Below are 15,212 nucleotides of genomic sequence, written 5' to 3'. Positions count from 1 at the left end.
CGTGAAGGCTGTGTAATGATAAAGTTGGAAGTAGGTAAACACAGACACCAAATTGAATACATGACCTAATACAAACTATGTGCTGGACGTGAAGGAAATATAAAAATCAAGTTTATTGTTATTACATAACAGTTAGCTATATACTTTCCAAACGATCTCAGATGTGTGAATTTGCCCTTTACCTCTTGCTGTACCATTTTGTCGAAGCCTATCACAGAAGACATTTCGGGCATCATCCTTTTGAATGCTGCCTTCATATGGTTCATGTTTCTCTCTTCAGTACTTGCTATAGGAGGCTGTGGGAGTCTGTCAGTCTGTCAGGCAGACTGTCCTTCATGGCTCCCTCTGGCTGCCGGTCTCTCTTGTTACATTCGCCTATGTTTTCAACCATTGATCTTTCTGAGTGGTAGTAACTGATATTCCCTTTTCTAGTATTTCCATTATTTTTTGGATCACATTTTGTTTTGTTTTTGAGTATTTTTTTGTTTTTTCCTTTAATTTCTTTTGAGAATTTCTCGTGTGAGTGCTTTATCTACATCATGTCCACCCCATGTCCCCACCACTGCTGTTTAAGTTCATGACCCCTTCTTCTATAATTATTATTGTTAAATATATATACATATATGCACACATGTCTGAACACATACAGATAGACATTCATACATATAAACACCAACCCAGTAACTCTGTTCAGTGTCGTTCATCTGTATGTTCACGTGCCACGTGTTCACATATGTACACAGTACACATGGCTGACCACTTGGGACTGGATAACCCATGAGGAAACCATATCCTCCTTCTCTCAGAAGCCACTGACTGCCAACAGCTCTTCATGGGGGAGGGGTGGGGCGTTGTGTGTTACTGGGTTTCCTGCCCTGTCATCTTGAGGGTTGGTTTTCCCTTTGCCTCTCCTGACTTCAGGTGTGTTTATCTCTGGGTCACTCCCTTCATTTGAGCTGGAGTGCATTCCTCTGCTGCTGGCTGAGGGTCTTCTCTTTGCTTTGCCTTGCCTTGCTCATCTGGAAGATGGTCACACTTTCCCTTGGAGGAATGGGATTGGTTCTTTGGCGTTTGGCTGCTTTGCTCTCCCCTTATTGCTTCTTGTTTCTTACTGGCTTGGTGATGATATCTTCCGGAAGTCTCAGCACCTCCAGTCCAGACTCGGGCTTCTGTAGTCAGATCAAGGTCACTTTGGCTGTTGCCTGCAGTGTTTTTCAGTTTCCTTTTATAAAGAGAACTCCACGGCTTGAGTTCCTGTAGAATCCCAGCTACGGCATTGTTCTCACAGGACACGTATGTTGATCCTCCATGGTCTTATAATGATGAATCCTTCATCCATTAGCGCCAAACCTCGGGAGCCCGTGACTTCAGCCTCTCTTACTTCTTTCTTATTTTCTAGGCATTTATTATTATATATCTACAAAATGTGTGCATGTACGTGTATTCTATGGTTTGCGGAGAGAAAGTACCGGAAATGTATATAACAAATCAGCAAAAATGAGCATACTTTTAACATTTGCTGTGCAACCAGCACTTTCTCAAAGCAAAGATAAAAGGGAGACACAGTGCTTGTCTCCTCCAAAATGAAGATAGCAACAAACAAGAAAGGACACTGTTCAGGTCTCGGTTAAAAGGAGCAGCAAGCTAAAGACAGGAGTACCTCTCCCTTCCCCCATCCTCAGTGTCATTTGCCACAAACAGAAGAAGATTCTGGTCAGCTGATCCCTTCTGCTGAGACAGAGTAAGCTGTCAAGTGCTCGCCATCTGGTCCAGCTCCTAATCCAGATGGGCTGCCAATAGTAATTTATGAAAGGGTTGCAAGCAACTTGCCATGCTCCGGCATGAATCATTCGAATGCATTAACTTTGGGATTTGCTCCCCTCCCCCAGCCTCTGCTTGCGACAGATGCAGAGATAGGCTGACTGCTTCCCTACAGTAAACAGAACAGTCTATTTGGGAAGCAAAAGTCAATATGTCTTTCCTTTCTGAAGAAAAAAAAAACCCCATTTATCCCCCTCCTTCCCTCGGTTGACTTAATGAATACAGGATTAAATACCACCCCCGATGGAGCTTCTAACAAATGTCTGAAGAAGACTTCTCGATCTGACACATCTGAACATCTGTGACACTGGACTGCCAAAGTCAACATCAGGAATGGTCTGACGAGCCTCGAGCTCACACGGCTGACAGGCACCCACAAATCCTTTCTCAGGGAGAAAATCCAAAGGCCAATCAATGTATCCAGTACAATCCGGAGTCACAGATCATTAGCCCCTTGGTCATCTTTTTCTCTTCCCCAGCAGATGCACACAGGCAGTGTGCTTTCGAATGGGAACGGGGCAACAGGGCACCGTGGTTGGCTTCAGTCAGATTTCTTTTCGTCACCATCAATCTGAGTTCCACTGTTAGTTGAGTACAGCTGTAGTGTAATGGCCCTTGTTCCTTGTGAACGATAAAATTCTTTTCATTTATCTTCAACTCATGTGAGAATGGCTAGAAAATTGAGGAATCATAGTTTATCCTTTGTTCGAGGCATTTACTATTAAGGCACTGGAAACCGTTGCCAGTGTGTGTGCTACCTATGCTTTAAGGGATTGAAATTAAGTCTGGAATCAGCATGGAAGGTTCTAAATGAAAAACAATGGCATCTGGGCAGCTTGTAATCTACAGATCAGGGTCTCATTAAGGAAGCCTAATGTAGGGGAGGGGGAGGGAGGGTTATGGTCATGGGATTAGGGATGGGCCAGGTACTATCATTATATGCCTCCTGGAAGTGAGAAATAGAAGAGATTAGCATCCAATCAGAGGGAAGCAATCTTCTGAGGACTGAGAGAGACAAAGTGTTGGCTTGCGTAAGCAGGGCGGTCAGTGATTTCTCCAGCCCAGGAATGAATCTCCCACTGCAGACAGCAGTGGGACAGAGTGGATAGTGACTCTCGTGGGAGCAAGGTGACTCAGAGTGTCCTCATAAAGCTTCATTAGGGGACAGACACGCACACTGAACCAAACTGTTTGTGTTAAGATTGCTGAAACCTAGCCATAAGTGCCAACACACCGAAGAAGAAACCAGGTATCCTTGGTGGCCTAAAATGTCTGCCATGGTCTAAAATACAGCCATTTTCCCACAGGTCCTAGGATACTATTGCTGTGAAAATTAAACTCCGATTTCAGGATGTCTTACTTTTTCCCTTTTAAAAAAAAACAGTGTGGTTTTTTTTTTTTTAGAATTTTGTATATTGCATATTGAATTTTGGTCATTTTTGCCCTCATTACTGTCTCTTATCTTCTTTATTCCCTCACTGAAACTCCTTTTCCCCATGAGCCTCTCTCCTACTTTGTTTTTTTTTTTTTTGGACCTGCTGAATATAATTATAGCTGCTTACATGAGCATTACTAGGGAATTATTACTGAAACCATGGACCATTTATCAAAGGCTATACATACCACTGAAGAAATGATATCTTACCCAAAACCCCATAACTACCCACAATCCCTCAGTGGGAGGTGAGGCCTCATAAGCCCTCTATCCCTTGCCTGAAGAAATGTTGATGGCCAAATCTTATTTTTCTCATATCTGTCTGTCTGTCTGTCTGTCTGTCTATTCACTGTATATTCAAATTGCTGTCCTCCTTCCCAGCACCCCCTTCCACCATCCCACCTTCCCCCTCCCTCTTTCTCTTCTGAGAGGGTAGAGTGCCTCCCACCCCCACCTCCACCGTATCCCCCCCATACGGGCACATGAAGTCTCTGTGAGGCTAGGCCCATTCTGTCCACTGAGGCCAGACAAAGCAGTCCATCTAGAAGAACATATTGCACAGACAGACAACAGCTTTAGGAACAGCCTCTGCTGCAATTGTTTGGGGCCTGCAAGACAATGCTGCACATCTACTGCATATGTGTGGGGAGGCCTAGGCCCTGCCTGTGTGAGTTCTTTGGTTTGTGGTTCAGTCTTCGAGATCCCCCAAGGGTCCAGGTTAGTTGACTCTGTTGGTCTTCCTATGGAGTTCCTATCCCCTTCAGGGCCCACATCCTTTCCCTAACTCTTCTGTAAGAATCACCAAGCTCCATCCAATGTTTGGCAGTGTCTGCCTGTATCTGAGTCAGCTGCTGGATTGAACCTCTCAGAGGACAGCCATGCTAGACTCCTGTCTGCAAGCATGAGAGTATCATTAATAGTGCCAGGGATGCTTATGTAGGTTGTATGCGGGTAAAGATAGCTACATAGAGTTTACGAGTGCAACAGCTATGTCAGGCCCTAACGACCTGCTTTACAGTACCCCTCTCCACCCTCCATCTCTTACCCTCCTTATACCCCATCTATGTTCTTTGAGCCTTGGACGGGCTAGTGTCCCCCCACTGTTGCTTACCTGACAACTTAAGAATGTTTACATGAACTACTGCAAAAGGAAGAGTCTCTGAGAAGCACGAATCTATGAGTTTAAACATGAGTGTGTAAGTATTCAGAATGCAGTTTGACACCATGTCCTTTTAACAAGACAACAGTTAGGTTCTCCCTCTAGAGTCTATGGCCTCCTCAATCAGAAAGTGGTTGGTTGCTAACATAATAGGTATGTCGCTGCTGTACCAGTGGGGCATATCTTGACATTTTTAGTATGGCTACTAGACATTTTTCTCACTCCTTAAATATATTTATTCTTTTCCCTTAAACATTGATTGGGCAGTATTTTATTGAACTTTAAAATTAATCAGTCTAGAGATGTAGTTCAGTTGGTAGAGTGCTTGCCTAGAATGTATGATCTCCAGCATCCCATAGACCAGTGCCTGTGATCCCAGTACTCAGGAGATGGACAGAGGAGGATTAAGAGTTCAGGGAAGAGAGAAGCAAAGATTAAAACAGAGACTGAAGGAACACCCATTCAGAGTCTGCCCCACATGTGGCCCATACATATACAGCCACCCAATTAGACAAGATGGATGAAGCAAAGAAGTGCAGACCGACAGGAGCCGGATGTAGATCGCTCCTGAGAGACACAGCCAGAATACAGCAAATACAGAGGCGAATGCCAGCAGCAAACCACTGAACTGAGAATAGGTCCCCTATTGAAGGAATCAGAGAAAGAACTGGAAGAGCTTGAAGGGGCTCGAGACCCCACATGAACAACAATGTCAAGCAACCAGAGCTTCCAGGGACTAAGCCACTACCCAAAGACTATACATGGACTGACCCTGGACTCTGACCTCATAGGTAGCAATGAATATCCTAGTAAGAGCACCAGTGGAAGGGGAAGCCCTGGGTCCTGCTAAGACTGAACCCCCAGTGAACTAGACTGGTGGGGGGAGGGCGGCAATGGGGGGAGGGTTGGGAGGGGAACACCCATAAGGAAGGGGAGGGGGGAGGGGGATGTTTGCCCGGATACCGGGAAAGGGAATAACACTCAAAATGTATATAAGAAATACTCAAGTTAATAAAAAAAAAAAAAAAAAAAAAAAGAGTTCAAGGTCCCCAGGCTACAGGGAAAGATTGAGGCCAGGCTCGGAGAGCTGAGACTCTGTCTCAACCTTTTTAAAAAATGTATTAACCTTCCGTTATTATACGACCATGTGCTCAAGGCTGCAAGGATTATAGGAGTAAGTAGGGCACCAGCCCTTACCCTGGGAGAATTTGCAGCACAATAGATACAGTGCCTGATAAGGAACAAATAAACCTCCTAGGTGGTTGGAAAACAAAATCAGAAACAGACAGACTCTCTTCTATTGGTTTTGGTTTGTCAAAATTAAGATGATGGTTTTGCAAAGGTGATATTTTTACTGAAGAAATGCTTGATTTTGGGTTTTGTTTTCTTATTTTGTGTCCTCTGTGCTGGAAGGACCTTTAAGATATGCAATTTGAACAAGGTATTACATCCCTCTAGTGGCCATTTTCCAGACTACATGCAGACATAGCTTAGAGAAAACAAGCAATTTCAAAAGAGCATGCCAACCAGGTCAATCTATTTGAATGCAAGTAAGCAGCAGTCAATAAAAGAGCACCAGGAGAAAAATACTTCATTATGCTTTAGGCCATGTGTTCCAGGCTCAGAAAGAGGGCAAGAAGATTGGGGAGAAAAGAATCGACTGTAAGATCAGATTCCCAGGTTCAAGTCTTGCTTCTGCCTTTCCGTGACTGAGCAAGTTAGTGAAAGGGGCAAAAAATTAAAATTAAGTGAAGAGCAATTGAGGAAGACACTCAGCATTGACCTCCTGCCTCCACGTGCATGCACACCTGTACACACCTTACAATATACACATGCACACGTGCACACAAACATGCACACAAATGCACACACATACAGACAAACATGTACACACAAACATGCACGTACATGCACCTACATACACATGTGCACATACACACATGTGAACACACACATACACACATACATACACACAAAGCTACCTGGGAACCAAAGAGTAGTATGAATAGTGTTTTGCTTTGCTGGATTTATTGACTGACAGCTGCTGTCCCCCAGGACAAAATTTATAGTTGTCTTCCAATTTTCTTCTTGGAGGTGTCTATTCTAAGTGTGGTCAGTAAGCAAATGTCCAACTATAGCAGATGCAGGATGCGTGCTGGGGTTGGGGATGAGGAGCCGCAGGTGACTAGGAAGTAGAAGGAAGCATCCATCTGGGCTGACATAGTTCTTTTTACGAGTTCTATATTATGAATTTAGTAATAACTTGCAAATTGCCACGTGTTCCTGCCACTTCCCACCGTCCCTTCCTTTACCCTTTCCTCTGCTCCTTTCCCATGGTGCTTGCTACACCATCACGTTATCTTTCTCATTCTAGATTTCAGTATTCTACCGAAAACGTGGAACATACTACTCATGGGACAACTGGACTTTAAAGGCCTTTTTAGTACACCTAAATCCTAGTCAGAATAACTCATATTGCCAGGATCTAGCTTTTGCAGAATGTGTGGGTTTCTGTCAGTAAGAATTGGTTCTAAAAGTCTCCTGGTGTTTTATTATTGTCTTGACTGACTTTAAGTACTGAGTTATCAAACTAATTGTTCTAAATGTGCCCGGAACATTGTATATAGGAATAATATTTCTCATAGTAGCTTCATGTCAATTTCATAATTATTCTTATCTGGGACCCTTGATGTACCCCAGGCACATCCAAGCACGACTCTCTTTGGAACTATCTCTACAACCATTCTAGTGAGGTTACTGTACCCCTAGGTCTTTTTTGATCTTGTCCTCATTTCATTACTAATTTATTTTTATTGACTCATACATTAATCATTTGAGGTCAAATTCCTGAAATCTGTACCTAGCTCCAAGATCTTAAAAAAAAAAAAAGAGAAAAACTAAAATACTAATTCTCTCAGGAGAATTAAAGAGCTGTCATGTTAACTTTTGCTAGTAGTTGAAGGAAAATGGATGGAGGGAAATTAAAGACAGACTTCTAACAGAGTAGGCAAGGGGCTGTGTTCTTTCTGCTGTTGCACTTCTTGCGTGGTGGAATCTTGGAGATGTTTGGGAAGCCTGTGGCTGTCTCTGCAGATGGGAGCAGTTGGAACTCAACTCAAAGCTGGTTTGAACGGCAGTCCTTTTATGAACCCCCATGTCACCTTCGTCTCATGAGGTCAACATATCAACATAGGTTATAAAAATGATAATGTGAAGATGAAATACGGACAAGAATATTTGATACCTAATTGCTAGTGATAACTAGGTATTTATCTAGTGAATGTAGCCTTGGGCATTCATAACCACTGAGAACAAAATATATAAATATTTTACCCTATTGGGTTAGCAAATGCTTTGTTAATTGGCCGATTCGCATTCCTATTCAAAGAGCATCTTGAAATAAATGAAGCTTTTAAATGATACCCCCAGGAAAACTTGGTAAGCATGCTATGCCTTTCACCATAAGATCCTCGAAGTATCTTAGAGAAATATTAAAAAGTAAACCTTTAGAAAGGATTAGACCTGCTGCAGAAGCCATAATTCATCCTTCCCTCAGGACTGACGGATGAACAAAGGAGCATACTCTGGCTTTGCTGCCCACTGTAGCAGAACTTCCATTATCCGAAGGCAGTAGCTTGTAGCTTGTACCAACTCGTACTGCCCATGAGGGGAGAGACCTGTCTCCAGATGTTTCCTCCTCTCAGGGCTTCTGGGTCAAGGTCAAGTGAACTAACCACTGGCTTGTTCCCTTCAGCGCTCAGGTGACAGGAATTCATGAGACGATGGGACGCATTCAGAAGCGAGTGGATCGTCTCAGCCAGCAATGTACAGCGCACCAGGAGTTTGCCCTTAAGAAACAGCAATTAGCAACGTCAGTGGACGACTACCTAAGGAAGGTAGTTTTCATAAAAGAATATATACACACCTTCTATTTGGTGTTCATGGATTGTGTGCCAACTGTGAGCACTGTGGGATGGTGGGGCACGTCTCTTTAGACTTCCTGCGTATTAGATAGTGGGTCTGTTAATTGGGTGAACAGTAGTTGCAATTCACCACTTTTGGCCCGGTTGCCAATAGTAAATGACTAATGTCGTTGGCCATTCCAGTCCTGAACGCATATATATCAGAGTTATATACTCCCCATAGTTCTGTGTTAGCTACTTCAGACATGCACTGAAAGGGCTGGGGCTTGGTTTGTATGACTCTGAGCAAAGTCACATGCTAGCTGTCATCATACTGGCACAACTGGACAGAGGACTTCAGACAGACAAATAGTTATCAACAATTTCGAGGGTTGTTTCTCTGGGAGAAAAATATGTTGTCATCATCATACTGATTGAACAAAACCAATGCAAGAGACACAGTCATCCATGTAAAAGCACTTATGGGAAAATCCTCTCTGCAGAGAGATCAGCAGCTTTCTATGGAAATACTTTCCTTCCTGTCCACTGAAGACACAGTGGTAGTGAACCCTGCTGTAGACACTGCGTCTCAGACGTTCAGCCATCTTTTTATTCAATGCAACCTACTCATATACTCGAACATTTAGGAGCAGAGTTAACAGACTTCATAGGACCTGGCATTAAATAACATCCCTGCTAGGTTGCCTCCCCTCTGTTATCGACCTGGTAGCTCACGACTGTGAGCTGTACCTCATTGCCTGGGTCCCAGGAGAGTTTAAGCACGGGAGCAGCTGTGGTGTTGCATTCCCTACCACTTGAGAGGCCAGCTAATTTGGTGATTGTAGAAACACAGCAAAAATTTAAACAACCGTTTCTTGTCTTATTGCTGACTTAGCTGTGGAGAGTGTGTTTTCTACAGAAAGCAAGGGATGAAGGAAATAACTCGAGTGGAGCGAAGCCCTTCCAGGGTCACCTTAGCCACTGGTTCCTGTGAATCAAAGATCAAGTCACAGTTCCCTCACCTCATCAGCGAAATAATTTTCCGCTTTCACTATCTATCACTCAGCCTGGGCGTTTCCCAGAGCTCCTCAGCCTTAAGTCCAACTGCCGGTAGGGTAGTCTAACACCTCGATTTGGAATGCGTGCTTAGGTGTGCCAGCCAATTGGTCTCATTCACCATACAGATGAATTCATCTCCGCCAACGTGTTAGCAAGTGTCTTATCATCCTCTGTCGGTAATAAAGAAAAGCTCTTCGTGGGTATGTGGGGATGATAGATTGTAGTCATTGCTGTTAATGGAAGAATGGATCTATAATTTGCCAGTATGATATTACAGGAAGATCAGCATTATCAAAATATGAAATTCTTCAAAATTTAAAACTATTTTATACCAAAAATTATATACATTTAAAATGCACTGGTGATGTATGAAACAGTATCTCCTTATATGTACACTCCTTTATATAAGTATACATTATTAAGACTACGATATATTCTCTATTCGCCAAGGTGGAAATGTCAGTTCAAGAAATGAGGTTGGTTCTTGCTACCACATTGGATGTCGGTTCTAGTCCTTCTGAATCAGAGAAGATTTTAAATAAATATCTGGAATTGGATATCCAAGCCAAGGTAAATGAAAGTTATTTCCAGGACCATAATGTAGTAAATAATTGTCTAAAAACACTTTCCAAAGTTATGGGTGGAGCTTAATCCCAGCTCCTTTAAAAGCTGCAATTCTAAGTTAATACAGATAATGACGTGAAGTCACACACACTGTTCTATGTGTCTAAGTTATGTGTATTTTTGTGTCCATGTATTAGCATATTTACTTATACTCGTTGCAACTGTGATGTTTAGGTATTTAGCTGGCATTGGTTCTCTGCCTGAGAACAGACTCAGGCGTTAGCAACATTTTCGAGGCACCAGACTAGGCAGGAGAGCACTCCTCTAAGACTGTGTTTACAAGAATGAAGTCACACAGGATTTCCAGAACCAACAAACGTCACTGTAATCTCTAAGGAGGCAAATCGAAACTTGCTGTACCCTTCATATTCAGACATTGAGTGCCTGCCCCTAATTATTGTGGATCCGCTTTGGATTCAGTGACTCCTGGCGGAGGGACGCTTCTCACCCTTCCTCAGGCTGTGGCCCTTTAACACAGTTCCTCATGTGGTGACCCCCGACCGTAACATTGCAATTTTGCTGTTGTGAATCATAATGTAAATGTCTGAGAGGCAGAGTATCTGTTAGGTGACCCCCAAAGGGGTTGTGCCCCACAGGTTGAGAACTTCTGCACTAGAGGTTCCAAAGCCACACTGCCTGCCCCACAGAATTTAAATTGAGTTCCTCCCCTACCCACTCACCTGCATCAGCAAGAAAAGCCCTGTTTCTCCTGGTTTCCACAGAAGACTCTCGCTCAGAACAGCCACCTACTGCAGAAGGCCTCCCTTGTTTTTCTTTCCTTCTTATTAGGATGGGATTTAGAAAAATCTTCATTTTTAAGTGCCTAAGCCATGTCTGAGAGAATTCTCCCTTTAAATTTTAGAAGGACGAGAGAGAACTCAGGGGGAGAAATCCCTTGCTCCTCTTTTATTCTGCAGTGTGTTGTCACAAAGCAGGCCAGGCAAATTGCGATTCAGTGCAGCCAGTGGGGTTCCCGGAAAGCAAATTAAACACAACCTGAGGAGAAGGGATTCCTTGTGCTGCAAGTGAGAGTGCAAACATTTTAATTCTGCTGATTCCTCCCTTGTTCTCAGGACGTTTTACAGGGGTCTCTTTCTCTTAGTCATGTATCACTTAGTGAGGAGGATACCTTCTGAGAAGCGTGCTGTGATATGGTTTGGCTGTTGTGTGAACATCACAGTGTGCATAGGCAGTCATTAGACATCGTTCCTTGATGCCATGGAGACATGTAAACCCCATGTCTGCGGCTGCTGCCAGCACAAGAAGGTCTACTCTCTTACGGTCCGTTTTTCGTATGTGCAGAAGAATGCTCCAACAATAAAAATAGTGCATAGCAAATATATGAACCAGGAACATAATTAGGAAGCATTATGTGTTGCCAACTTTTATATGACTGGCAATAATAATTTTGTTTATACACCATCAGATTAGACATGCAGGTAATCTATTAAAAGGGACCAGAAAGACCAGCTCTCCCTAAGGGCAATTAACTAGGAGTTAAGCACTGCTAAATACTCTTTAAGAATGCTAATGCTATGACAGTTCTTTATTGTAAGCACCTTTTAATGTTTACTTTCCCCACAAATAAACTAAGCTATTGGGGACCCTGCCAGTTTGAGCTTTTGACTGATAGCTGTCCTATTTTGACTTCTTTGCATCCTATTACCTTGAATGAACAGGGCTGAGAGCTTAATAACCCCTCCTACTGGCTGCTGGCTAAACTGTCAGTGGAATCTTGGCCTTGGGCACTTCATGGATGCCTTAAAGAAACTAGACTTGGCTACAAGGAGTACAGCAATCAGGACTGTGGCTGAGACCACAGGTTTCTGCCTCCGCAGGCCTTGCTCTTCTAGACCAGGGGTCCCAACCTATGGGTCGCAACTCTACTGGGGAGTTGCTCAGCAGACATCCTGCATATCAGATTGCATTACCATTTGTAACAGTAGTCACATTACAGTTATGAAGTAGCAACAAGAATACTTTTATGGTTGAGTGGGTCACCACAGCATTAGAAACTGTGTTAAAGGGTCGCAGCATTAGGAAGGTCGTGAACTACTGCTCGAGACACTACTACTCTAAGCCTGTACCATCACCAACAAACCTCCCTTGAGCCATGCCCTCCTAATGGCCCTGCCCAGAGCTTGCACAAAGGACTCCTTACCCACTCCACCTCCCAGCGGCTCTGAGTCTAGTAATAACTATTCTCACCCAGGTCTGGGAGGAAGAGTAGGACTGGGCTTCAACACTAAGCTTGTGAAGCTGTGCCTACAGGAGGCCTAGGAGTGGTGCTTGTATAACACTTGTGAGTGGTAGAACAGGAAAGCTCACATATCCAGATTGTCTCTGAGATATAGGATCAAAATCTTAAGCACCAGCCTGTGTGTCTCTTTACCGCCTGTACAAGATTGTTCATCACTATTGGGGGTCTGAGGAGTTCCTCTCCTTCGTGATATCCCTCTGTGTTGCAACAGTAGGACGCAAGAAATTCCTCTCCTGAATATCTCGGTTGGCTTGTGGTCTGTATCATGGGCAGAGCAGGCTGAACTGAATTGTATAATGGGCGGAGAAGACCCCTGGGGCTTCCGGCATGGGTGGCAGAGGAAACAGCAGCTGCAGAGAAGCAGCAGAACTGTAGAGTTTCAGAGAGTGCCCAGGAGCTGAGAGCCTGATGCTTGGAGTTAAAGCCTGCACAGCAACACCAATGGCAGAACCCTAGGATAGCTAAGAAAAGTCCGAGAAGCCGAGAGGCAGGGAAGTTCTAAAAGCTGGACCGGAGGGTTCAAGCATTCTAAGCGAGGCTTGCTAGAAGTTTAAGAGTCCTACCATGGACTAAGGAGCCCAGAGTCCCAGCACAACACATCTCAGGAGCTGTCAACTGCTTACTGGGTCTTGATTCTCTGTGTGCTAGAGTATTATGCCTCTACCTTAAGCACCAGAACAGAAGGGCTTCAGCTTTGGACGGAGCCAAAGAAGGACTGGAGATGGTTTCAGATTCAAATGCCTTTGCCACTTCCTTTTTGGAATTCTGCAAGTTATGCCTTTCTTTGATTGAGGAAATTCTCAGTACAAGTTCAATTAATATCCGTAATAGATGGATGAGCCGAAGGGTAATGGAATGTGAACGTTCACGATTCCCCTGTCAGCTCCTGACCCCCTGTGCTTTGCTTTCATAGGAGACAGCACATGCATTAGAAGCAGCAGCAAAAATCACGACAGAGAAAAATGAACTTGAACTCAATGAAGTGGCATTGCTTCCTTTTAAAGTGAAACGGCTAGAAGAAGAATTAAGCACGCTTAGTCGAAGCGTCAGCTACAGGTCACAAGTCCTGCAAACTTACATAGCATTTCGAAAGTCATCCGAGGAGGTATGGCGTAATGTTGACCTTTAGCAAGATGGCCTCTGTCTATCTTTCTGTTTCCTGTATAGAAATTCCACCCAAGTGGAGAGTTTGTGTTCCTGCCAGTGCTTGTACTTATACCCTTTACTCTTCATGGTACCATCTTAAACCTCAAAGTAATTTTGCCTAGAAAAATATAAATAGGTATGTATAAATAATTTATTATAACATGCATCCTTATTCCTATCTTAAAGAAAAATTGTGAAAACATCCATCATTTACACCATTAGACCATAGATACTTTGAATACTAAGAGTAGTAGAGTAATGGGGTTCTTTTGTTTAAGTTATTATTATTATTATTATTATTATATTATTATTATTATTAACTATGTGTGTGAGTTTGGGGTGGATTTGAGTGTGGTAACCACAGAAGCAGGAGGAGGCTGTCAGTACTGTGTGGATCGGGGGCTACAGGAGATTATGAGCTGCCTGGTGTGGGTAATGGACCCCAGGCCTAGCTCCTCTGTAAGAGCAGTCTGTGCTCTTGACTGCTGAGCCATCGCTCTAGCACCAAAGTATGGTGCATTTCAAATGAACAGAATGGGAAGACAGAGTGGATCGACTCATTCTTGGAGCTACCTTGTTTGATGCCCAGATGCCTTGAATGTTGCTCCAGGCTTCTTCTGAAGCTTCATTTTTGACATGGTTAGAGTAAGCTCTGCTAGTCCCTCAAGTGCACGGAGATTGCACTTCTCAGAGGAAAGCTTCTCAAGGGTGGTATTGGTCATGAGAAAGTCTAGAGTTGCTCCTCACTTAATTCTGGCTCCAGAAAACCCTGTGTGATTGCAGATAACCCTTCTGTGAAGGTTTACAGGCACTATGTGGATGGGAGGAAGGTCTTAGCTTGGCTTCTGGTTTCTCACCTCTGCCTTCCTAATACTCCTATCCTCTCTTCCCACCAGCAATCTAAACAGAGCACCATTCCAACCTAATTTGAAGCCTTGATGTTAGAGCAGCTACAAAGCAATGCCCAAGATGGTACCAACCTATTACCATGCTAGGCACCTCCTTCCACATCCCATCTTGGCATTTGGATCCAAGATCATCTGGAGAAATGGAGCTTTATAAACAACACTCCCTGAAACACATGTCCTTCAGTTTTCCCACTTCCACTCCATCTCTTTCCCTACTTGATAGAACTTTCCATCCCCATCTGTCACCCCCTGTACCCCTGACCTTCCCTTTTCTAACTCATCAACTCTTGGTCACTCATTCCCATTATACCCTCTGAACCAACTCCCTGCCTTCTACCCCATGTGAATCCTGTCAGCTTCCAACACTCAGTCAGTCCAGCACTCTACCTACTCAGCTTCTTTGTCGAAGCTTCCAGACACAAAAGGGGACAACTGGGATGATTGGTGTGGTTACTCATTTATGGGTCTGTGTCTCTGCTGGGCTCCCATTGGCTTATATTGCTTGGTGTTCACAAGGACCTTATTCTGGTTTCCATTCTCAAATCTCAGCTGATGTCTTTGGACTTCAGATACTGTAGGAGACAGCGAGACCATTGAGGCTCACTGTCTGGACTTCCTTCTACTTCCCAACTTACTGAGGTATACTCCCTTATCTCTCCTATGACTCCCGGAAAGTGACATAGTCCTACTGAGCGAGCCCTGATCAGTAAGGGGGAGCCCTGTGTAGTCTATTTCCTTTGAAATCTTGCTCTCTGTCCTTCTATCATTTTCTGCCCTTCATTATAAACTCTTGGAATGGGAAGATGACATTCTTCTACCTGTTCATCCTCCACAGACTTCCTCCCACTGCAATTCAGTTCCCTCCCTTGTATGGTCTGCCATGTGTCACCTCTTCTTG

The 15,212-nt window shown here is 43.8% G+C and overlaps 1 protein-coding gene across 3 annotated transcripts in view; it reads left to right on the top strand.

The window, feature by feature from the left end:
• Positions 1–15,212, top strand: part of Ccdc141 (coiled-coil domain containing 141) — a 160,154-nt gene that overhangs the window by 102,642 nt on the left and 42,300 nt on the right. For all 3 annotated transcript variants that reach the window (XM_003749494.6, XM_063285277.1, XM_063285279.1), the window contains 3 exons: positions 8,170–8,311; positions 9,827–9,946; positions 13,174–13,365. In XM_003749494.6, the coding sequence (XP_003749542.2) occupies positions 8,170–8,311; positions 9,827–9,946; positions 13,174–13,365 (454 nt within the window). The remainder of the gene's footprint in view (positions 1–8,169; positions 8,312–9,826; positions 9,947–13,173; positions 13,366–15,212) is intronic.

The sequence above is a fragment of the Rattus norvegicus genome, chromosome 3 (genome assembly GCF_036323735.1).
Source record: "Rattus norvegicus strain BN/NHsdMcwi chromosome 3, GRCr8, whole genome shotgun sequence".
Taxonomy (NCBI): Eukaryota; Metazoa; Chordata; class Mammalia; order Rodentia; family Muridae; genus Rattus; species Rattus norvegicus.
This window is presented reverse-complemented; position numbering and strand designations above follow the sequence as displayed.